Source organism: Rana temporaria, chromosome 1, assembly GCF_905171775.1.
Source record: "Rana temporaria chromosome 1, aRanTem1.1, whole genome shotgun sequence".
Lineage (NCBI taxonomy): Eukaryota > Metazoa > Chordata > Amphibia > Anura > Ranidae > Rana > Rana temporaria.
This window is the reverse complement of record NC_053489.1, coordinates 65,467,244-65,493,016: the sequence shown is the minus strand read 5'-3', so window position 1 is coordinate 65,493,016 and position 25,773 is coordinate 65,467,244. Positions and strand designations below refer to the sequence as shown.

The 25,773-nt window shown below is 43.9% G+C and overlaps 1 protein-coding gene across 1 annotated transcript in view; it reads left to right on the top strand.

Moving 5' to 3' along the window:
* Positions 1 to 25,773, top strand: part of OXCT1 (3-oxoacid CoA-transferase 1) — a 205,779-nt gene that overhangs the window by 140,480 nt on the left and 39,526 nt on the right. The window contains exon 14 of the mRNA XM_040338845.1: positions 11,945 to 12,034. Coding sequence (XP_040194779.1) covers positions 11,945 to 12,034 — 90 coding nt within the window. The remainder of the gene's footprint in view (positions 1 to 11,944; positions 12,035 to 25,773) is intronic.

The window sequence follows — 25,773 nt, the reverse complement described above, 5'->3', positions numbered from 1 at the left end:
CATGACCATCCTTGGTCTTCATCTATATCTGAACTGGCCTCTGGAATGCCCACTAACCATCAGTTTTTTGCTAGAAAATTAATTGGAACCTCCAAACATATTTTTTTTTACCCTAGAGAATAAAATGGCAATCGTTGCAATTTTTTATATTGCATTGGTATTTGCGCAGTGGTTTTTCAAACCGCTTAATGGGGGGGCCCCCACATAATATAACCACATTTTTTTTTTTTTGGTAAAAATAAAAGATGTTGCGCTGAGTAAATGTATACCTCAACATGTTGCGCTTTAAATTTGTGCATGCTTGTGGAATGGCGACAAACTGATCTCCATAGGTGACATTTGAAAAATGTATACAGGTTACCTGTTGAGAGGAGGTCTAGCGTGAGAAGAATTGCTCTTGCTTAAACGTTTTGCGGTGATGTGTGGTGCGAGTCATGGGGGCGCTTTAAACTTCTTTTTTTTTTTTTTTTTTTTTTTTTTTTCTCTTTTTCACTTTTTTTATTCCTATTGCAAGAAATGTAAACATCCCTTGTGATAGAAATAAGTGATGGCAGGTCCTCTTTCTGATGAGATTTGGGGTCTTAAAGCAAAAGATCAAAACAAAACATTGATCTGGTGCTTTAAAACAAGTTACCGGTACTTTCGCCCATGACGTTGCTCCTGTCGTCCTAGATCATAGAGCTGAGAAAAGATGATCTGGTCTCTCTCTGTGACCAGCTGTGCGAACTGTTGGATCAGTTCTCAGGCTCGCCAGTAAGAACAGTAAGCCTGAGAAACTCTCCTTCTAAAAGCTATCCAGCGGCCACTCGCGTCACTTTTGAGACAGTGAATGAAATGTATATACCACTTCAAAGCCGCAGTGTGTGTGTGTGTGCGCGTGTGTGTGTGTGTATATACACACATTGCAGTCTTTAAATGAATAGACCATAAATTAGATGCTGTGTGTTGCATGTGTACTTGCTAAAACACTGTAGGTGAAGTACTAGGTAGGATTTGATTGCTTCTCGGCCTTTTGGATCTTGTGTAGTATCTGTTTTTATCAGTTGCCAAACAATCCCTGATCCACAGCGGGGGGTTAGGGGTGGCGGTGGCTATGCAAATCCACTTGGCATAGTGGTAACCTGAACGGAAGCATACTGCTCAACGTAACTGAGGGATGTCATTAGGCCTCCTTTAGAGAATGCCGGAAGGGAAGCCTCTTGATGGATGAAGAACCACTGGGTCTGGTCGAAGAGTCTGGTACCTGGATTGGTGCGGTCTTTGCTCCCCTTTCCCACCGAGGGGGGGGGGGGGCGGCTTGGTATTTTCCAAATACAATTGAGTAGGAGCGGTGACCGTAGTGATTTGAGCCCTTGCGTCCAGGGCTCTCCCTAATCTCTCAGAGCTCCAGGCCTTCCTGGTATGGGCGGGGGCTTCACTGGCCTGGCTGTGGGTTGGGGTTGGAGAAGAGCCTGTGGTGTATGGTCCCCATGGAGTGGCAGTCCAGGGGGGCCATCATTCTCACTGTGAGGGGCACTTTGAGTTTTGTAGGCACCTTGGTCACTGCACCACACACTTTTTTTTTTTTTCCACTTCACACCTGCCTCTAGGGTGGATGCTTTTGGCTGGGACCAGAGGAATTTCTGAATCCTGGCCGAAGGGCTGATCACTGTTTTGCACAATGGTCACTTTCACTTCCTCTTTTCACTTCCTTCTCCCCACTTTCTTTTATTTACCCCCTGTGTTGTAAGTTTATTTTTTATTTTTTTTTGTACTTTTACGTTTGTGTACACCATTTTTGTCACTGTGTGACTGGTAGGGTGTGGGTCCTCGGGCCTACTCTGAAAGTCTTGGGAGGGAGTGGACATGGCCCCCCAGAATGTGGAACATCTCTTTGTGGTCAGATGGGCCATAGTGAGTACCTTAGTAAGGTCCTTCCTAGGGGGGACCATAGTACACCTGTTGCACATTTTGTGTGTGCACTTTTTTTGGCACTGGGTGGAGTTTTTGTGTGTTTTTCACATGCCACCGGCTCATCAAGAAAAATAAACTAGGTAGGATTTGGTGTGCAGAGGGGGTTTACTCCTCTTATCCAGATAAAAATGGCTCTGTGGAAGTTGTGTGCTTCACCTATGACACAACAGGAGTAATTTAACACCCCCCGAAGCCCAAGGCGCCTTAGTCAATGGATTTTATGGAGGACTATCCATCTGCTCCAATGCCATTCAAATATTGTAGAGCGTGGATCACTAAATGGTGGACCATGGTCTGGACCTGGACTGAGTGACAGTCCCAGACCGTGGCAGCTGTGTCCTGAGTCTCCCTGCCGCCGCTGTCATCCTCACAGCAAGGCAGGGGGAGGGAAGAGCTGCAGATTGGGACAGAGCAGGGGTCTATTCAAATTTACCAAGCACGTATTTATCCACTTGTTAAGTGTATGTAACACCCCCCCCCCTACCCCTGTCATTTTCAGCCAAGGAAGCGGCCATCTTTGCCTCTGTTTAATATACCATGCTGCTGCACATGTAATCGTTTGACACCAGCCAATGGATGGTTTGACAGTTTGGGTGAGAGCACAACCAATGGGAGTGTTACATTTCTGGCTCGGGCTGGAAATTTCAACTATTTTATGGATGGGCAAGTTGGGCATCTCCCACTCTGTCCTGATCTGCAGCTCCTCCCTCATCTGCCATGCTGTGAGGATGAGGACGGCGGCTGAGCGGTAGAGTCAGAGCACACCCCAGGCTGATAAGTGCTTCTGCCCTGCAAAAGAAGTTAGGACTGTCCAGGGGAGACTTGCTTTGAAAGGGGCACTGTGGCACAAGTGGCCGCTATTATATAGGAGAGCACTGTTTCTATATAGGGGCACTGTGATTTAAAATTGCATTGTTATAAAGGGACACTGATGTGAAGGGCACTGCAACATAAAGGGGGCTGTGATGTGAAGGGGAACTGAGGACACACTGGGACTGATTTAAAGGGAGACTATGGACACTGATAAGGGGGGGGGCTGTGGTGATAGGGGGGGGGGAGGGGGCTGAGGACACTGATGTACAGTAGGGTTGTTGTTGTTTAAAGGTGGACTGTGAATGTGTTATATTGCAAAAATGATGTTCGGACCTCTGGCAGAACAAAAATTCAAGACCCTAAGACCCCATTCACACCTAGGCGTTTTTACGCCTGTAGCGCTACGCCTCTGCCGCCAGAGGGCTGGAAATACATGTCCCTCTATGGAGATGGTTCACATCTCCACGCCGAACGCCGGACGCCTGTCGCCTGCGGCGTGAAAAAAGGTCCCGGACCTTTTTTTCAGGCGTCTTCGAGCGTTCGGCTAGGAGATGGCAATCATCTCCATAGAGGGGGTCATCTTGGGGCACATCTAGGCGGACAATACCCGCGTTTTGTCGCCGCAAATCGCGGTACAAAACGCCGCTATTTTTACCGCGATTTGCGGCGACAAAACGCCGCGATTTCGTCCGTCTAGATGTGAATGCAGCCTTAGGCTTCATTTCCACTGAAGTTTTTACAGCCACTTTTCTGAGCTTTTTTTACAGCTTAAAAACGCCTGTCCATAGTATTCTATGGCATCATGCCCACATAGGCATTTTTGAGCTTCAAATGGCATAGGCGTTTTTGAGCTGTAAAAAAAACGCAGGACCAGGGCGTTCTGAAGCTCCAGAGTAGAGCTGTAAAAACGCCAGCCGTTCAAAAAAGCTCAAACGCTCAAAAACGCTACCGCTACCGGACAGGCGTTTTTAAGCTGTAAAAACGCCAGTGGTAATGAAGCCTTATTGTAGAGGTACACAGTGAGAAGAGGGGGCAAACAAACTCTGGTTTAATACCAAGCCTCAGAGGCAGAATCAGATGGGACAAGTGAGCCTGGATTTCCACTCTACCAAGTGTAATAAAGTACAGCAAGCTTTAGATAGTATAGTATGTATAGCGTTATCTGGGTAAATGACTTGCATTTGACAACCAAACAAAGCGTTGTGTTCATCATGTATATCTGATGAGCAAATATGAGCTGCCTGCATGATGTATCGTTGGTCTACATCGTAGCAGCAGAAAAATATTTCTACAGTTATTTGTGCACATTAAATTTTTATATTAAAGCGGGGGTTCGCCCTGTAAAAAAAAAAAAAAAAGTTTTTTTTTATTAGACAATTAAATTCGGCATCGTAGCGCGAGCTACGGTATGCCGGTCTTACATTTTTTATGCCCGTACTCACTGCGGTATCGTTGATTGAAGAATCCGGGGAATGGGCGTTCCTCTGGTGAGAGAAGGTGATTGACGGCCGGCCCTGGCACGTCACGCTTCTCCGGAAATAGCCGAAATAGGCTTGGCTATTCACGGCGCCTGCGCATAGCCTGTGCGCAGGCGCTGTGAATAGCCGAGACCTACTCCGGCTGTCTTCGGGGAGCGTGACGTGCCAGAGCCGGCCGTCAATCATCCTCCCTCTCCATAGGCACGCCCATTCCCCGCGGGAGTCGGATTCTTCAATCAACAATAGCACAGTGAGTACGGGGTTTAAAAATTTAAGACCGGCATACCGTAGCTCGCGCTACGATGCCGAAAGTAATGGAATAATGGGGTGAAGGAGGGTGAACTACCGCTTTAAATCTATCCCATTTAGATTTAAAGAATGAAGGCTCTAGAGGTGTGCGTTTTTTTTTAAGTCTACATTTCCGGTTCCCATGACATTGTTTGTTTTATTTTTCCTATTATTGTCATCTAAAAACTTGAACATATTTTTGTTTTAGCCAGAACCATTTTGCTTATTGCTTTTACTGTGACCCGGTATCTTGTCTCTGGTCTTGCCCTACAGTAAAATAAATGAACCTGTAACCGAGGGAATTGTCTGACCAGCATCTTGCAGTGCATTATCTCTGCAGTTATGACTCTGCTTTTGTTGGCTGTCTCGGGCTGCATTTCTGATTACGGTAGTTCTTTTCAGCCAGCAAGCCCTCTATAGATTTCCAGCTGATGCCACCAGCTATAATTGTGAATAGAATTGCTGCATTCACATTCACCCTCTTATGGTACCAGGATTTTTTTTATTTTATTTTTTATTCCAGCTGCTTTGACTACTACAGGTCAGTAGCAAAGCTTTTGCTGACCCTTTTCTTGGAAAGACCTTGTACTAAGAGGGTTTTGTAAGACAGGTTATTTATCCAGGGGTGACCTTGCAGAGTATTGTAAGTAAATGGGCCATATTGACTGGATTAAAGCGGAAGTCCACCCAATTTTTTTTTTTTTTTTTTTAAAAGCCAGCAGCTACAAATACTGCAGCTGCAATTGCTCGTATCTCGGCTGCCCCTGCCGCCTTACTCGGTGAGGGAATCGGGACGTGAAGCGTTGCGGCTTCACTGCCCGGTTCCCTACTGCGCATGTGTGAGTCGCGCGGCACATCATTACTGGTCCCCACTGTCTCCTTGGACCAGTGTGTTTCCCAGAAGACAGCGGGGCTGAGGCGAAGGGGCGTGACTCCCACAGGAGTCTATTCCCGGAAGTGGGTGCAAATATCTGTATTATACAGGTATCTGCACCCCCCCAAAAAGGTGTCAAATTAACGGCAAAGTAAAATGTGTATGCAAAAACTATTTTTAGAAGGGTTTTTGTTTTTATTATTATATCAGTACAACATATTTGCATAAAGGAGCCATGTGCTGTGGGCTGCTCAGATATAGTGAAAAGCATTAGATGCAAATGGCGTGGCTATATTTACAATATTTTTTTTTTTTTTTTTTATTATTCCTTTTATATGAATTTTATTTTGATTAAAACGATTTTTTGGATTAATTTAGCATTAAATCTGCAAGGGGGTGGCTACACAGGTTTTTTTACCTTTTATGTAGAAAATGCATTAAGGTAAAAAGAACGTTGCCTTTACAGCCACTTTTAAAATATCAATTTAAAACCCACCCTTTCCTGGAGCCAATTGGATGTCAGTGGGCCTTACAGACTGCATTTGACAGTTGTATGACATTAAGTAGGGTGTAATCCCAAGAGTGTCTGGGGTTGAATCTCACTAGAAGTTAAGGGCCCATGTACAACCCTTGTTTAGGATCTAAGAAGGTGCCATGGGCATCAATTTGAAGACTAAAGCCTTGTACAGTGGGTGACCGCGATATTGTGTCAATCTCGCTCCCTTTCTCGGCGAGATTGACCACTTGCGAGCCCCATCGCGGGAGCCAGCGCTGAGCTGGCTTGCCGCGATAGAGACAAAGCCGTCATAGAAGCGACGGGAGATCCGACTTGAGAGGGAGAACTCCACGCCAATTTTTAAATAAAAAACCGGCATGGGTTCCCCACCCCAGGAGCATACCAGGCCCTTAGGTCTGGTATGGGTTGTAGGGAGACCCCCCCCCCCTACGCCGAAAAACCGATGTAGGGGGTCCCCCTACAATCCATACCAGACCCGTATCCAAAGCACGCTACCCGGCCGGCCAGGAAGGGAGTGGGGACGAGCGAGCGCCCCCCCCCCTCCTGAGCCATACCAGGCTGCATGCCCTCAACATTGGGGGGGTCGGGTGCTCTGGGGCAGGGGGGCGAACTGTGGGGCCCCCCCACCCCAGAGCACCCTGTCCCCATGTTGATGAGGGCAGGGCCCCTTCCCGACAACCCTGGCCGTTGGTTGTCGGGGTATGCGGGCGGGAGGCTTATCGGAATCTGGGAGCCCCCTTTAATAAGGGGGCCCCCAGATACTGGCCCCTCACCCTAAGTGAATGAGTATGGGGTACATTGTACCCCTACCCATTCACCTGCAAGAAAAGTGGTATAAACACAAATAAAACACAGGGTATTAAAATATTTTATTAGTCTGCTCCGGAGGCTCCCCCTGTCTTCTTTAGCTCTTTCAGCAGGGGGGGCTTCTTTCGCTCTCCGGGGGGGTCTTCTGCTTTCCGGGGGTCTTCTCCGCTTTCCGGGGGTCTTCTCCGCTCTCCGGGGGGGTCTTCTCAGCTCTGGGGGGTCTTCTATGTTCGCCGCTCTCCGGTCTTGACTCGGCGCACCCCGGTTCTTCCTCCGGCTGTCCGGTGCCTTCTCCTTCAGGGCTGGCCGCCGATATAGTAGCGGCGGTCAGTCCGCTCTTCTGTGACGTCTTCTTCTTCTCTTCTCTTCTTCTGCCTTCTCCCGATGTTGACCCGCCGGCTCTTCTCGCTGCAATGACGGCTGCGCGGCTTGCATCGGACTTATATAGGCCTCACAGTCCCATCATGCTCCAGTACCTACCCAGTATGACCCCATACTCATTCACTTAGCGTGGGGGGCCGGTATCTGGGGGCCCCCTTATTAAAGGGGGCTCCTAGATTCCGATAAGCCGCCCGCATACCCCGCCAACCAACGGCCAGGGTTGTCGGGAAGGGGCCCTGTCCTCATCAACATGAGGACAGGGTGCTCTGGGGTGGGGGGTCCCACAGTGCGCCCCCCTGCCCCAGAGCACCCGACCCCCCCCCCCATGTTGAGGGCATGCAGCCTGGTATGGCTCAGGAGGGGGGGGGGGTGCTCGCTCGTCCTCACTCCCTTCCTGGCCGGCCGGGTAGCGTGCTTTGGATACGGGTCTGGTATGGATTGTAGGGGGATCCCCTACGTCGGTTTTTCGGCGTAGGGGGCTCTCCCTACAACCCATACCAGACCTAAGAGCCTGGTATGCTCCAGGGGGGGGGGACCCATGCCGGTTTTTTATTTAAAAATTGGAGTGGAGTTCTCCCTCTCAGGAATGCATAACAAATGCCAACGCTAGAATTGGCGAGAATCCAAGTCGGATCTCCGTCGCTTCTATGACGCGCACGTTGGAATGTGCTTTGTCTATTCCAGCGAGTGCGAGATGTCGGCACCATGTCGCCGAGAATCAGCGCGATGCTGTCGTGCTAAAAACACTATCACAGTCACCCACTGTACACACAATCGGATTTCCATCGGACAAAGCATAGGACTTTTGTCCGAAGGGCGTTGGCCAGGAACTTGTATTGCATACAAACGGCAAAGAATTGTCAGCCAACGAAACTATTTGGTTTTTCAGCTCTTTAGCGTCATCCTTTGGGCAACTTCTGCTATTGTTGTGGTTAGCATTGCTTCTGAGCATGTGTGTTTGTACTTTGGATTTTTGTCCGAAGGACTTGCGTACACACGATCGTATAATCTGACAACACACATTTAAGCATGCTATCCCACATTTTGTTGGCGGAAAATCCGACAACAATTGTCCGATGGAGCATACAAACAGTCAGATTTTCCGACAACAGCCTGCTATCGCACAATTCTCGTCGGAAAATCCAATCGTGTGTATGGGCCTTTAGAAGCATCTTAAACTGATGTTTAAGCTGAATAGATGTGATGGGCTACCAAGCTCTGTGTTCCTTTTGCTGGTGTTTCTAACCATTTATTTGACTTCCTTCAACCTGCAGTTGGCCACCTCCTAAGCTGCTTGAAGTGGCTTATTTTAAAGGAGATGCTTTACATAAAGTGAACTTTTACTCCATTATTAAAGTACAGTATACAACCTAAGAACATTTGTATGCCTGTTGGCTTTTAAGCCTTTTGATTTAGGCTGCATTCACACCTTGGCGTACAAAATCGCAGCGTTTTGTCCCGCGAATTGCGGCGACAAATTGCGGAGTTTTGTACCGCGGTTTGCGGCGACAAAACGCCGCGATTGTGAATGCAGCTGTACCCCCTCTATGGAGATGGTTCACATCTCCTATGCCGAAAGCCGCCTGAAAAAAAGGTTCGGGACTTGTTTTCAGGCGTTCGGCGTGGAGATGTGAACCATCTCCATAGAGGGCAATGTGAAATCATCCCTCCAGCGTCTCAGGGGCGGCTGCGGCGTCGCACTACAGGCGTATATACGCCTAGGTGTGAACAGAGCCTTAGTGTCCCTTGATTTCTAGAGATTAACTCTCCCTGTCTTTCCACTGAGTAACAAATGAGCCCTTACTAGCCACTAAGGCAGTCTCATTGGACCGTGGAACGGCAATTGCAGTCCAGTCAGTAGTACAGGCCTCAGTGATGGTGAAGCTAAATTTTTACTTCTACTGGTCAAAATGTAGTCCATTTTAAATCTGCAGACTAACAGCAGCTAGTACAAAATGCTTAACAGTTCATGTTTAACCACTTCAGCCCCGGATAATTTTGCCCATCAAAGACCAGGCCACTTTTTGCGATTCGGCGCTGCTTCGCTTTAACTGACAATTGCGCGGTCGTGCGACGTGGCTGCCAAACAAAATTGACTTTTTTTTTTCCCCCACAAATTTAGCTTTCTTTTGGTGGTATTTGATCACGTCCTGCGTTTTTTTTTTTTTTTTTTTTGCGCTATATACAAAAAGCGACAATTTAGAAAAAAAATGCAATATTTTAAACTTTTTGCTATAATGAATATCCCCCAAAAATATATAAAAAAAGATTCCTCAGTTTAGGCCGATACGTGTTCTACATATTTTTGGTAAAACGCAATAAGTGTTTAGTGATCAGTTTGCGCAAAAGTTATAGCGTCTACAACATAGGGGATAGTTTTATGGCATTTTTTTTTTTTTACTAGTAATGACAGCGATTTTTTTTTTTTTTTTTTTTACTGCGACATTATTGCAGACACTTTTGACACATTTTTGGGACCATTGTAATTTTTACAGCGACAGTGCCATAAAAATGCAGTGATTACTGTGAAAATTACACTGGCAGTAAAGGGGTTAACCACTAGGCAGCATTGTAGGTTGTAAGTGAGTGATTCTTACTGTAGGGGGGATGGGCTACATGTGACAAAACAGTGATTACCGCTTCCAATTACAGGAAGCGGTGATCACTGTCATTGTCACTAGGCAGAGCTGGGAGATGCTTGTTTATATCAGCATCTCCCCCATTCTTCCTCACCGCAAGACTATCGCAGGTATCCCTGCAGCGCACGCGTCCGCAATGCTGCGATCTTAAAGGGTATGTGTATATATACGTCCATCTGCCTGTCTGTGCCATGCTGCAGACGTACAGTTGTGTTCAAAATTATTCAACCCCTCAATGCTGTAAAGGGTTTTAGGGAATTTAGTGTACATTTGTAATTGTATTCAGAATGAAATCCTACAAGGACTTCATAAAGAACCATATGCAACTAAAATGACATCAATTGGTTTTGTAATACAGTAGTAAATGTTTCTTTTGTGAATTCTTCATTTACACAATTATTCAACCCCTTAAAGACTACCACTCTGAAGAACAGAGGTTCATTGAAGTGTTTTCAATCAGGTATTGAAAACACCTGTGGATGTCAGGGAGCAGCAATAAAGCCTAATAAGCACCAATTAGGCAGCTTTTAAAATGACTGTGATACTCGGCTCCTTCTAGACATTTACTGGTGTGGTTACAAACATGGGGAAGTCAAGAGAATGGTCCAGGAAGACAAGAGAAGAGGTGATTACTCTTCACAGGAAGGGCAATGGCTATAAGAAGATTGCAAATATGTTAAACATACCAAGAGACACCATAGGAAGCATCATTCTCAAATTCAAGGCAAAGGGCACTGTTGAAACGCTACCTGGTCGTGGCAGAAAGAAGATGCTGACTTCGACTGCTGTGCGCTACCTGAAGCGTAGAGTGGAGAAAAGTCCCTGTGTGGCTGCTGAGGAACTGAGAAAAGATTTGTCAGATGTGGGTACTGAAGTTTCTGCTCAGACAATACGGCGCACACTGCGTAATGAAGGCCTCCATGCCAGAACTCCCAGGCGCACCCCCTTGCTGTCTCCAAAGAATAAGAAGAGTCGACTGCAGTATGCCAAAAGTCATGTGAACAAACCACAGAAGTTTTGGGATTGTGTTCTGTGGACTGATGAAACAAAATTAGAACTGTTTGGGCCCATGGATCAACGCTATGTTTGGAGGAGGAAGAACAAGGCCTATGATGAAAAGAACACCTTGCCTACTGTGAAGCATGGCGGGGGGTCAATCATGCTTTGGGGGTGTTTTGCTTCTGCAGGTACAGGGAAGCTTCAGCGTGTGCAAGGTACCATGAATTCTCTTCAGTAACAGGAGATATTGGATGACAATGTGATGCAGTCCGTCACAAACCTGAGGCTTGGGAGACGTTGGACCTTTCAACAGGACAATGATCCCAAGCATACCTCCAAGTCCACTAGAGCATGGTTGCAGATTAAAGGCTGGAACATTTTGGAGTGGCCATCGCAGTCACCAGACTTAAATCCGATTGAGAACCTCTGGTGGGACTTAAAGAAAGCAGTTGCAGTGCGCAAGCCTAAGAATGTGACTGAACTGGAGGCTTTTGCCCATGACGAATGGGCGAAGATACCCGTAGATCGCTGCAAGACATTTATGTCAAGCTATGCTTCACGTTTAAAAGCTGTTATAACTGTAAAAGGATGTTGTACTAAGTACTAAGATTGAATGTCACTTGGGGGTTGAATAAAACTGATAATGATGTGAGCACAGAAAAGACATTTGTGGTTATTTCATTATAAATGTTATGTTATATTTGTCTGGCCTACACGCCCCTCTTTGATTTAATTGTAAGCAGGATGACTGATCAAAATCAATGTCAAACTGGGCAAAACAATCAATTTCAGTGGGGGTTGAATAATTTTGAATACAACTGTATATAGTCGTGCGCTGGTCGGCAAGCAGTTAAGGTGATTGTAAAGTCTCAAGGTTGTTGTTTTAACAAAGAATAAACAAAAAAAAAACATGTTAAACTTACCAGCTCTGTGCAGTGGATTTGCACAGATCCTCCTTCTCGGGGTCCCTGTTCGGTTATCCAGGCCACTCCCTCCTGTTGAGTGCCCCCCTTAGCAAGCAGCTTGCTAGAATGCATTAAGATAAAAAAAAGAAAAACCTGACCTTAACAATCACTTTTTGTTTTGGTTTTGATTATGGACTTGCAGTCTCAATGCTTCTGAAGGTAGATATAATTCTGTGAGATGTATGAAGCTTTGATTTATGGTTGTAATTTTTTCCTCATTCTTGTTTCAGGGCAAAATGGTGAAAGGAATGGGTGGTGCCATGGACCTGGTGTCAAGTGCTGGAACAAAAGTAGTCATCACAATGGAGCACTCTGCCAAAGTAAGATCTTCTCTGGTTACTCAAATGTTTGCCATTTTTAACACTTGTATCTGGTTATTGTATTTCACTATGTGCATATGCTCACTGCACTTGTTCCATTAACCAATACAATTATTCCTTTCATTCACGAACCGTGTACTGTAGAGCAAAGTGAAATATTGGTGTGGTAACCACTGTAAACTGGCATTGCTCTTTTTCTGGGTTCAGCTGCCAGCTTGAACTTTTATCTGCATAGCATTTGCCAGGAGACAGTGGGGTTGATTTACTAAAGGAAAATATACCGTGCACTGCAGCGCGACTTCAGGACGACCTGTATATGATGACTTTAACAGAAGTCGATGCAAGTCGTACTGTACCATAGTCGGGCCAAAAGTAGGGTAGGAACCTATTCCATTGGAACAGTTCCTTTGCACTGAATGGGATCCAACTTCTGATGCAACAAGTGCTCCAAAGTCGGCTCCATTGTTGCATCCCTGTGAACCAAGCCTTAATGTGCACTTGCAGTAAACAGTAAGTATTTGCCTTTAGTATATCAAACTCTGCGCATTACCAAGTTGTAACTGTGCGCCGTTGGCACACATACGCGACAGATGTGTGTGCGTGCAGGATGGATTTTTGCATGTATGCACGAACGCTGAGCGGTATTCCGGCAACTGGCCAGAAACTGGCAGCATTTTTGTGCAGGCACGCCGCCGGTCTCTTAGATGCTACCAGACAATATGCACATGCCGTGGTTTTTAAAGAGGGACAGGGGGAAGCCATTCTTCAGTTGGTTTAATTTTTTTTTTTTTTTATTTTTTTTAGGCTTATTGGGTTTTAGTAAATCAAAATCTGCAATGGATCATAAGAGCCGTTAATAACATTTGCTTTGTAATGGATCATTTAATAAAAGTAAACGGTTTTTATTAGGGAGAGGTTTTATATCCTCAAGATGCCCACAGCTTTAGCTATGTTATTAATCCAGACCGCCGGCAAAGCTAGCTTTTCACAACTTGTGATATATTTATTTTAAATGGTGTAAATATCGTGTAAAATTGATTTGCACTTGTATTTAAAAAAAAACAGATTGTTCTGGCAGAGAACATCATCTGAAGAGCAGCACAGCTAACAACGTCCTACCTTATCTCAATGTGTGCGTAGATGTATGTGGTTTGTCATATTAACACAAACATGATTTTTCTATAGAAGTGGCTTCTTGTATACATTATTTGGTGAGGGAGAGCAGTAAAATTGGCATTATGACTAGCATTTATGCATGAACTGCATCCCTTGCTGCTTTATGCCTTCACAGGCTTTTCAAGCACCTCTAGCGTCAGCTGTTGAAGGACTAGAAGGACATTTCCACACCGGACGCTGCAATATTCATGTAGTACTCCAAGGTTACACATGGTTGTACATGCTTAAATTGAACTGACCTAAACTGTTTCTAGGGTGTGTCCATCCTGTGGTTATTGTAAGTCCTTTTGTAGTTTTCATAATGTAAAGTTAATATTTAGCACTCAGGTAAGACTTCATGATGGCCCTAGCTGCTAGAAATACTCAGCCACCACAGCAGAAGGGTAGCTTTCCAATGAAAGTAAGTAAACCACCACTCAAGTATTAATGTCAATAACCTTGTCTCATATCATTTACTCTTATTCTTCCTTTCTTCTTAAAATTCTTTTAAACTCGCCAAATCATACTCCCAGAACGTATGTGCAGATCAAAAAAAACTTAACATATATAAAGGGGGAACTCTGTGCTTGGGTGTAATGTGAGCAAAAATATCAGCCAGCCCCACACGTCCTAAAACAATCCATATATAAATTTTATATAAATATGTGCAGTGCTTAGAAACAAGCAATATTAAATTTTTTTTACATGAAAAAGCTAAACAAATGTTGCCAATCAAAACACCACCATATTGTAATGGTGTAAAAAGTCCATACAATAAAAAAACAAAGGAACGTGTATGAAACTGTCCACCCCAACGGGATGCAAAGAAAAACCCACAAATAACTTCAGGTGAAATACAGGACTCTGAAAATATGTGGCGTGGCTGTTTGAAGATGCACAATAAGGAGACACTTGAAGAAAGATGGGCTGCATGGTCGAGTCGCCAGAAGAAAGCCATTACTATGCAAATGCCACAAAGTATCCCGCTTACAATACGCCAAACAGCACAGAGACAAGCCTCAAACCTTCTGTCATAAAGTCATTTGGAGTGATGAGACCAAAATTGAGCTTTTTGGCCACAACTATAAACGCTACATTTGGAGAGGAGACAACAAGGCCTATGATGAAATGTACACCATTCCTACTGTGAAACATGGAGGTGGATCGCTGATGTTTTGGGGATGTGTGAGCTACAAAGGCACATAAAATGTGGTAAAAATTGAAGGCAAGATGAATGCAGTATGTTATCAAAAAATACTGGAGGAACATTTGCATTCATCAGCCAGGAAGCTGCGCATGGGACGTACTTGGACATTCCAACATGACAAGGATCCAAAACACAAGGCCAATTCGACCGGTCATTGGCTACAGCAGAATAAAGTGAAGGTTCTGGAGTGGTCATCTCAGTCTCCTCACCTCTATCATTGAGCCAGACGTGCAGTTCATGCAAGACAGCCCAAGAATTCACAGGAACTGGAGGCTTTTTGCCAAGAGGTCGCTCATCAGGAGCAAAGATCCATTGTGTTTCTGTAAAGACAAAAGCACAATTTAGGCTGATTTAGGGCATCTGACATTTTGGGGACTGTGAGCAATCAAAGTCCCAGTTGGTACTTACCGGGGTATTCCCATGTAGCTGGCATGGAAGTCGAGCCCAGACTGACCCCAATAGGCATAGATCCTGCCAGGGACTGAGGCAGGGTGCTGAACGGCAGATGGCTCCCCACACACAGAGGCCCACACCCAGGATGGACAGGCATCAGGCAGGAAGTAATATATAAACTTAGGTCAAGATAATGGCTGCAAGTGAGAAGAGTGAAGTGCAAATTACTGGGCAATTAGTGTTGGAAAGAAAAAGAGAGAAAGAAGGAGAGAGAGAAAAAAAGAGGGGGAAAAAGGTGCATAAAAGGAGAAACAGTTGGTGTAAAGCTGAGTGCGTGTCGGTGAGAAAAACTAGTGTGGAAAATGAGGATAAAAAGTTGCCTGTAGAGTCAATGATGATGCGTGTATGCTATGAAGTGCAATGAGCCAAATGCCTGAAACACCCAAAGGCGGCGCCCCCATATATAGGACTAGCCATCCGAAACACCCTGCCTACGTCACGCACACTAGGTGGGGAGGAGAGGCACCCACCCCAAAGCGGAAGAGCCGCCCGGTGGTTCGGCGCCAATAACTACCCACATTTCTCGTAGCTGTCATAGATGCCGCAAGGAGACAAGCTCCATGTGCGGTGAAGAGGGCGTGACGTCGACGCTCAGTGCCGGCCCACACATCCACGCATCAAAATGGCGCGAGAAGGGGGGTAGGTAGGCAGTGCGCGTCGCAGCCCCCGAACATGAGCAAAGCCAGCAGGGGGCAGGGACAAGACAACACCCATATCCAGAAACAACAAATGGGACCCTTGAAGAATGACAGATGACCTGGAGAAGCCAAAAATCCAAAACCAAGTAAAATAAATAATCAAACCCATAATGGACATATGAGCACAGGACTAACAGGCAAAGGGGAAAAAATAAATAATTAAAGGTATTGAGGAAATTAAAAAAAAAAAAAAAATGGGAAATATTAGTTACAATAAATTATATATGCAAACGCATATTTTTTTTTAGAGTCCCAAAACACACACTTCCATCCCTCATTTGGTTAATTTTAAAAGCGGAGAGTTTAGTGGGACTTTATATGAGGAAATGACGCAGTCAATTGCCTCCATCCCTGTTATTTGTATAAAGGAAGAGCGAATTTGAATCGATCTAAGTATTTAACACTGTATAATTATGATCTTCTTCAATAATGTAATATAGTTATGTACAATACATTATATGAAAGTATTAAATGATCATCATTTATTCCTTCACAATATGGTGGTGTTTTGATTAGCAACATTTATTTAGCTTTTACATGTAAATTTATGTAATATTGCTTGTTTCCAAGCGCTGCACGTATTTATATCAAAGCTTAGAGGAAGTAAAGTCTTCCTCTTTAACCACTTCAGCCCCTGAAGGCTTTGCCCCCTTAATGACCAGAGCGTTTTTTTGCGATACGGCACTGCATGGCTTAACTGACAATTGCATGGACATGCAACATTGTATCCAAACAAAATTGACGTCCTTGCTTTTTTTTTTCACAACAAAGCTTTCTTTTGGTATTTGATCACCCCTGCGATTTTAAACAAAAGAGCGACAATTTAAAAAAAAAATAACAATTTTTTTACTTTTAGCTATAATAGATATCCCCCAAATTTAAACAAAATCAAATTTCTTCCTCCGTTTAGGCCGCTATGTATTCTACATATTTTTGGTAAAAAATCGCAATAAGCGTGTGTTTGGTTTGCGCAAAAGTTTTATAGCAAAAGATATATAGCGTCCACAAAATAGGGGATAGATTTATAGACTGCGACATTGCGGCGGGCAGATCCTACACTTTTGACACATTTTTGGGACCCCTGACATTTATACAGTGATCAGAGCTAAAAATATGGGGGGCGATCAGGGGGTTAACTGTGTTCTAACTGTGGGGGGGAATGTGGCTGACTAGAGGAGTAGACAGATCTTTGTTCCTACTTGGTAGGAACAACAATCTGGGTCATGGTGCGCACGTGTACGTGAGGACGCGCGCGCTCGTAGGTGGGGAGAGAGAACAGCAATGAGACTGCTCGGCTGGAGGACGGACCGCGCCGATGAATGAGAGGAGAGGAGGAGGAGAAGGCACCTGTCACCCCTGTCATCCCAGCACGCCACACGCTGTGTACCGCCCCATAGGAATCAGCACACGCTGCCAAGCTGCACCAAGCCACGCTGCTACACTGTGGGCGTATGAAACAGCCTGTAAGGAGCGGAGACAGGTGAACAGAAGGACGGCGCGAGGCTGGAAGCTGGGCACGCAGCGGGTGGTGTGATTGAGTACACATGGAATCCCCTCATTTCTGGTAAAAACAGACATCTAAGCAAGGAGAGGCACATACAGCGTGAGGACGGAGGCGGCCGACCCCACGGATGGACACCCTCAACTACAATAAATAAGGTCAGATCTTAGCCACCTGCATTTTTAAAGGACAGAAATGATGATGGAAATGTAGAGGTAAGGTAAATCTCCTTGTGGAAAAGCAAAGGAGGGTTTGGAAGGAAAAAATAATGTCAAGCTATGAAGGAAGAGTGTAAAAGATTTGTCATTAACTATTTATTGCCACATGATAAGTAAAGGGCGTTTTTAAAGGCGGATGAAAAACTGAGCATAAGAAATGTCTGATAAACTTCAAATTAACTTAATTGATTGTGACTGCTCATAGACAAAAATACCAAAAGTTGATAACATTAAATACTGCAATACACTGTACGAGGAAGGAGGAATAAGCAAGAGGAGATTTGGATTGCGGTCGGGGGATAAGAAGGGGTTAAAAAGTGACTCTTAATTAAATAACAATAAGCAAAAAATTTATTAAAAGTGGCCCCCCTTTTTCTTTTGTTTTCTTTTGTTTTCCCCTCTTTTTTAACCCTCACTTACATAAGGCACTTTGTGGGCTGAGGGATCAAAAATGAAAAGTATATCCCCAAGAAAGTTGATATGAGTCAAGGGGATCTACCATTATAGGATATGATCTGTGCAATTTAAAAACGTGGACATTGAAATCCATAGTGGGAGCAAAGGATGAAAATTGATGACTGATTAATAGCCAGCTGAGCGGGGTGTTTTTTCCTGTTCCCTTTTTTTTTTTTTTTCTCTCTCCTGTCCCCTTTTTTTTTTTTTTTTTGTTGTCCCGGAGGCCTGCAGAAAGGGGTGGGAGAAGAAGGGGACTAGAGGGGAATGGGGAACATTAGTATTCATATCTTATTTGCTAAAACTTCATTTTAAGACTGGGTGGAGAAATTTAAATAGATCTAACCGACACATACACTTGGGATTTAAAACCCCAAGCGTAGCATATAGGGTAAGGGACGCCCCCCCCCCCGCTGTGCATTATTTTATGCGCTTCTCTTTGAGGAGATCATTTTCCTGGGGATCCTGGTCGCCCCCTTTTGCTCCGAAAGGGGGTCACTGTCACGGTCCATGCTTACCCTGAGAGCACTCCTATTCCCTGGATTAAATAATCAAATAATATAATATTTGGCAGGGTAGGAGTCAAGGGGGGGAAAAATTTCCGGTCTAACCCAGCCCGGTGCCCCCTACTGGCCTCCCCCTTCTTTACTGGATTCCGTATTAATCTGCTGAATAAGAGGTCAAGCTGGGGAAGAGAATCAGAAGGAAGGAGACTAACATGAGCAGAATGACGAGTAGATCAACAAAAGGGGGTCCCCCAACTACTCCAAGCAATACTACAGCAACAAGCTCAATAAGGCCATTCGTGACTAGAGGGGAAAGTCCGCGTGTCCAGGGGGTAACAAAGCAACAACAAGCAAATAAAGTCAAAAAGGCCGAAAATAAGAAACCCCAGAGTGATAATTCCAGAGAAACATCCATAGAACTAAGGGAGGAAGGGTCCACAGGAAGTGGAATGGAAAGCAGCAGGATGGATGAACGAAGTGCAGACACCCAGTCCCCCTCAAAAGGAGAAATGGCAGAGATGTTGTTAAGATTGGAAAACGTGATAAAAAGTGAAATACAGAGCTTACGGACCGATTTCGGCCACATGCTGTCCAGAATAGAAACAGTAGAGGAACAAATAGAGAAACAAGAACAGGAATCAATTACGCTAAAAACCCAGATGGACCAGATTCAACTACAACAGAGGCATATTCTTTACAAATTGGAAGACCAAGAAAACAGAAGCCGGAGACAAAACTTGAGGATAAGGTGTATACCAGAGAAGAGGGGTGAGGACCTCAGGATAATAACGCAGACGTTATTTAATCCACTATTGGAAAGAACAACAGACAATCCAATTGGGATCGAAAGGGTCCATTGAGTAGGAAATCCGAAAAGAGTGACCTCCGAGAGAACAAGAGATGTTATAATAAGGTTCAGATTCTATGAAGACAAAGAAGCAATTTGGAAGAAGTTGAGGGGACAACCCCCGATAGTGTTTGAAGGGACGGAGCTGCAGATATTCACCGATGTGGCCCCAGAAACCCTGGCCAGGAGATGGTTGTTAAAACCGCTCCTAAAACAGATGATAGACCTGAATATTAAGTATAACTGGGGGTTCCCTGCTTGCCTAATTGGAGGGGAGATCGGCGACACTAAGATTTCCTGAGGACTTAAACGAATTCTGTAGGAAATTGGATATTCAGGTCCCTGACCTACCAGGTTGGGGGTAGGAGGGGAAGCGGAGGTGGGAGGGAGAGGGGAGGAAATGGAAAACTCCCCTCCTCCCCCCTTTTACTTTGCTTTCTCTAGTTACACTTTTGTCTTCTTTGAGCTCCTCTTGATGCCCCCGGCTGGCTTTTTTTCTCTTTTTTCTTTCTCAGGCTTGTTTGGCCTTCTCTCTGATCTCTGGCTTGGGTCCGTCCCCACCCCCCCTCTCCCGGGAGGAAAACCGGGAGGGGGGGAGGCAGTCTCGGGCCCCACCTGGAGCGATCTGAACCAAGATATGGAAGATGGTTCAGGGGTCTTTAATAGGCCAAAGAGGGGGGGATGGGAGGTAAAAAATTCGGGACAGGCATACTGTAGCTCGCGCTACAATGCCTGATTTTAAGGTAAAAGAAAAATTTTTTTTTTTTTTTTCGGCGATAGGGTGAACCCCCGCTTTAAAGAACTCTTAGATAAGGAAACAAAAAGGGAACTCAACTTGATAGCCAGGGAAAGATATAGGTGGGGTAATAAAACAAGCAAACACCTAGCTCGGATGGTACAAAAAAAGAAATCAAGGAATTATATAGACAAAATTAAAAACGGAAAAGGCGAGACCCTATATACAACAAAAGATATTGCAGAAACCTTCAGATTATACTATGAAAAATTATACTCAGTAGAACAAAAGAACTGGCAAAAGGGTGAGAAAGAAAACAAGATCACAACATTCTTAAAAGAAGCAGGAATATCAAAAATTGGTCAAATGGAGGCAGAAGGGATGGATAGGCCCATTACAGAAAATGAAATTAAACTAGCATTAACAAACTCAGCCGTAGGTAAAAGCCCGGGCCCGGACGGCTTCACAGTGATGTATTACAAAAAGTACAAGGAGATTCTCCTCCCAAAATTATGCCAATATTTTAATGGCCTTGGAAGAGAGTATAAATTAAGTAAAGAAGCATCAGAGGCAACTATCACTGTTATCCCAAAGGAAGGTAAAAACACGGGAAGCTGTTCAGGGTACCGGCCGATATCTTTGTTAAACACAGATATAAAATTGTTTGCAAAGGTACTGGCCGGAAGAGTTAGACAGAAAATGACAAAATTGATACACCCGGATCAAACGGGTTTTGTTCAAGGTAGAGAGGGGAGAGACAATGGAGTAAGAACACTCTTGATACTCCAAAGAATGAAGGCAATGGGGTCCCCAGGTCTACTCCTGTCGATAGACGCAGAAAAAGCGTTCGACAGGGTAGACTGGGGACTCATGTTGCTCACTCTAAAGGGCATGGGGTTTGGACTAAGAATGATGGATTGGATTGCAGCCCTCTAAGTCCCCCACGGCCAAAATAAAGATTAACGGTAGTCTATCTCAAACTTTCTCAATGTAAAACGGCACAAGGCAGGGGTGCCCTTTGTCGCCACTACTGTTTGTGCTTTCATTGGAACCTCTCCTCGCCAGGATTCGTAACTGCCAAGAAATAAAAGGGGTTAAAATTGGAGAGGAGGAACAAACTCTCTGCTTTTGCAGATGATGTCCTCTTCTACTTGGAGAAACCTAAAACATCAATCACAAACTTATTAAATTTATGTAGAGATTACGGGGAAATCTCGAATTTCAAAATAAACATTACCAAAACGGAGATTATGAGTATAAACACAAGTAAACTGGAAGAGCAATACCTGAAAGCGAAGTACCACTTCACATGGGTCAAAGAACTCAAATGTCTAGGGATTTTGTTAGCAAATTCCATTAAAAAAATGTATAAGATAAACTTTATACCCTTACTAAATGAAATCAAAATAGAAACAAAAAGGGTGGAAAATAGAGCAATATCATGGATAGGACGAATCAATTATTGTAAAATGGTTATTATACCTAAAATTCTATATACATTTCAGATGATCCCCATAGCCCTCCCTAAGACATTATTCTCAGCACTTAAAAAATTTATTATGAATTATATATGGAGAAATAAGAAACACAGGATATCACTCCAGACCCTAAAACAACAAAAAAAAAAGGGGGGATTAGCGGTCCCGGACGTCAAACGATATTATGATGCAGTGGTATTAACAAGAGTGGTGGAGTGGGCCAGAGCCAATAAAGAAAAAAGGTGGGTAAGTTTAGAAAATTATCACAGGTGAGGTTGGACAAGATTATTTGGAATCCTCCTCAATTTAGGGCACTAGATAAAAACGCACACGAAATAACAAAAAATGCACTGAAAATATGGGACACTGTTTATAATAAAACTGAGAAGGAATATAATTCACCTCTTATAGCACTAAAAAATGACTACTTTGCACCAGGTAAAATACAGGTAGGGGGGAATTGGATCAAAAATGACACCGCACAATTAAGGGACATAATGAACGATGGGCACATAATAACACTGCAGGAGATAAAATCTAAAAAGAATTTAATGGAGATCAATGAATGGAGGTACCAGCAGCTCAAATACTTTATTCAGGACCTTCCACGCCCGTTGAGAACGGGAGATCAATTAACAGAATTAGAAAAAATGTGCTCCACAGAAAAATCTAAAGGAACCACTTCAAAGTTATATAAGATTCTACTGGAAATGGACGAGCAAAGTGTACCTCCATTCATTAAAAAATGGGAAAGGGAACTTGGGACACAGCGGGATAGGGTCACAATAGACAAAATGCTGGCTCTGACACACTCCTCGGCGGTAGATAGCCGTACAGCGGAGATGTGCTTTAAATGCATATCCGGATGGTACATGACACCGGATAAGCTCAAAAAATTTAAGGAAGGACAGACAGGAGACTGTTGGAGGGGCTGTGGTTTACCAGGAAATATGGCACACCTCTGGTGGGGATGCCCCAAGGTTAAGAGGTTTTGGGAAAAAATACTGGATTGTGTGGAAGAGATTACAAAGAAAAAGATCAAGATGGACCCATGGGTCGTCCTATTTAATGGGGGGGAAGAAGGCATAAAAAGTTACAGGAAAACACTTGTACCACATTTACTCAATGCCGCCAAGAGACTTATCCCAAGGAAGTGGCAAGAGATGGAGTGCCCCTTAATTTGGGAGTGGGTAGATGCGGTTGAAGAAACTTATAAAATGGAAGAATTGAAAGAGGGCTTAGAGGGGAACAACATCTTACAAAATACGAAATGGGATAACTGGAGAACTTTTAAGAAATCATGGAGTTAAGCAGAAAAGTTAAGGGAAGATACTTAAAAGATATAGTAGAAGAAAATTAGAGTGAAGTAGAAGTATAAGAGATTGTTTTGGGTGAGATAGGGGGGAGGGAGGGGAAGGATAAGGGGGGGATTATGTAAATGTAAACTTTATGCTTTTCTCTAGTAAAAGGAGATATAATTAACAATATCCCTTAAATATATATATATATATATATATATATATATATATATATATATATATATATATATATATATATATATATATATATATATATATATATATATATATATATATATATATATATATATATATATAAAAATATATATATATATATATATATATATATATATAATTAAAAAAAAAACACCACACAAGAAAAGCGACACTAATGATGCAAAACCAATATAGAGATGCAATGGGCTGGCACGCAGAACATGAGCATATAACGCTCACTCTATGAGGTTGAGTCTGAAGTGAAAAAAAAAAAAAAAAAAGGAACAACAATCTGTCTTCTCTCCCCCGACAGAACCGACCCATTTTCAATGCCCTGGCTGAGGAAGCATTTAACGGTACATGGCTCCTTCCGCCGTCCCTTTTTAAATCACTGCATTTTTCAGAAATCTGATAAGATGTGAAAAATCTGAGCAATGTGCAACTGTGCCCAAAAACACACATAATCAAAAGTGCTCGAAATATAAATGTTACACACAAAACCTTGATATAAAATCTTAATGGAAGTAGAGCTTCTTAATTATCTTCTAGTGAGTTGTGTGATTCAGAAGAAGTGAGACACCACCTTGACACACACTCTCCACCAGAAGCATCAAAGCAGTTTACCAGATAGCTGGACCTCGGGGAGAAAAGTCAAAACTCTCATATCTATGAAATTATCCCAATGCAAGATGAGAAAAATCACCCGTCGTACTCCATTCGCTTGATACTCCAATACACCTTGGATATTCTTGTAACAGAAGTTATCTCTTGAATATTTTCCACATTGGAGAACTAATGCTGATGAATATCCCCTGAAGCCACAAGAGAGCGGAAGCTCTCCTTCATGGACCAACAATGACAGAACATCTGCCATCTAGTTCACCAAAGCGTGTTTAGTGAAATGATACAAGAGACAAATTATAAAATTATGGCTTTTTGGTACAAGACCCCCTTGCGGTTACACAAAATTGACCCTAACCTTTCTTTAGCCTTCCGGAGATGCAATGCTAAAAGGAACTCTGTCCTATATTCTGGCACTGCTAACTACTACCAAATTTTGGGGGGAAATGCACAACTTTACAGGGCAGATGATTGGTTCCTAGCACCCATACTCCCCTGAATTGTACCAGCTACACGCCAATAAAGAGCAACCCTCTTTACCCTCTAAACGCTTACTTTGGCATCTCATTAATGCTGCACACAGCTTTAGTCCCCAATTTACTGGACACCTACAGTGCTTTAGATGAAAGACTGGATAGATCAGGTGGATTACGTTTTTAAAGCGGAGGTCCACACAAAAATGGAACCTCCGCTTTTCGGAACCCTCCCCCCTCCGGTGTCACATTTGGAACCTTTCGGGGGGTGCAGATACCTGTATAATACAGGTATTTGCACCCACTTCCGGGTGTAGACCCACTGCTGGGGTTATGCCTCTTCCTGCCACCCTCTCCCCCCCGCTGTCTTCTGGGAAGCGCACAGGTCCCAGAAGACAGCGGGTACCAGTGAGGACGTGCAGTGCAACTCACGCTTCACTTTCTGATTCCCTCATCGAGGATGGCAGTGGGGAGAGCCGAGTGATTGAACAGCTTTGGCTGCCGACATCGCGGGCACCCTGGACAGGTAAGTGTCAATTTATTAAAATTCAGCAGCTGCAGTATTCATAGCTGCTGGCTTTTAATATATAGATTTATTTATTTTTGGTGGACCTCTGCTTCAAGAAGGGTTCAATTATGCATTACAAACATGACAGATTGCAACTACTTAACTGCACGTAGAATGTACAAGAGGAATTTTGCAGATCAGCCTCATACAAGGCCATCAAACTACCTTGGGGGGAAAAAAAAAAAATTCTTGTCACCTGTATACTTCACTCAGTGCCAACCTTTAGGGCTCTTTCACACGGAGCGGACCGTTTCCGGGTCCGCTCCGTGTGTCTCCGTCGGCTCAGCGGGGATCCCCGCTCAGCTGTCGGCGGATAGGGCGGTCCCCGCATACAGTGCAGGGACCGCCCTGTCTCTGTTCCGCTGTCCCCTATGGGGGAACCTGATGCAGACGGACCGTCTGTCCGTCTGCATCAGTTCCGCTCCGCCGAACGGAAGAAAAATAGGGTTTCTTCCATTCGGAAAAGCGGATCCCGACTGACGCGGACGCTAGCGGATGCTCCATCTGCTAACTGACGCGTCCCCATAGGGATTCATTACAAGTCCGTTAACGGACTTGTAATGAACGGACAGACGGAGCGGACGTCTGAAAGGGGCCTTACCCATGCAAACACCTGCCAATTGTTCTCTAATATTTTTTTATTTTATTTTTCTTTTATGCACCCCTCTCTTCTTTTTCTTCCCTCCCATCCACCCCCTACCCATAGGGCTGGCTCGGCCCCAGACTCAACGTAGCCGATATAGTGAGGTGTACTGAACCCCAGACAAAACCGCTTATTTTTTTTTTTTGTGTAGTTCTGTTTATATTGTAAATATTAAAACTAAATTATGCAATTATTATTATTATTATTTTTTAAAGGCTCAAGAAAGACACTTCAATTTCTAAGTTCTTCAATGCCGAGGACTGAGTGGGGTTGATTTTACTAAAACGGGAGAGGGCAAACTCTAGTGCAATTGTGCATGGTAGCCAATCTTCTTCAAACTTCAGTTTGTTACCCTAAAAAAATGGATCCCTAAACCACTTCAATACCACGCAAATTCCAGCACTCCTCTCCTACATGTAGTAATCATTTTTTTTTTTTGCCAGAAAATTACCCAGAACCCCCAAAATGTTATATATATTCTCATACTACATATTATTATTTTTTTTTTTTTCATAGACCCTAGGGAATATAAAGGCAGTCATTGCAAATTTTGTATGTCGCGCTGTGTGTGCGCAGCAATTTAAAACATTTTTGGGAAACAAAACCCCTCCATGAATAAAAAAACAAAACTATAATGTGACAAATTACGCAGAGTAAACAGATGCCTC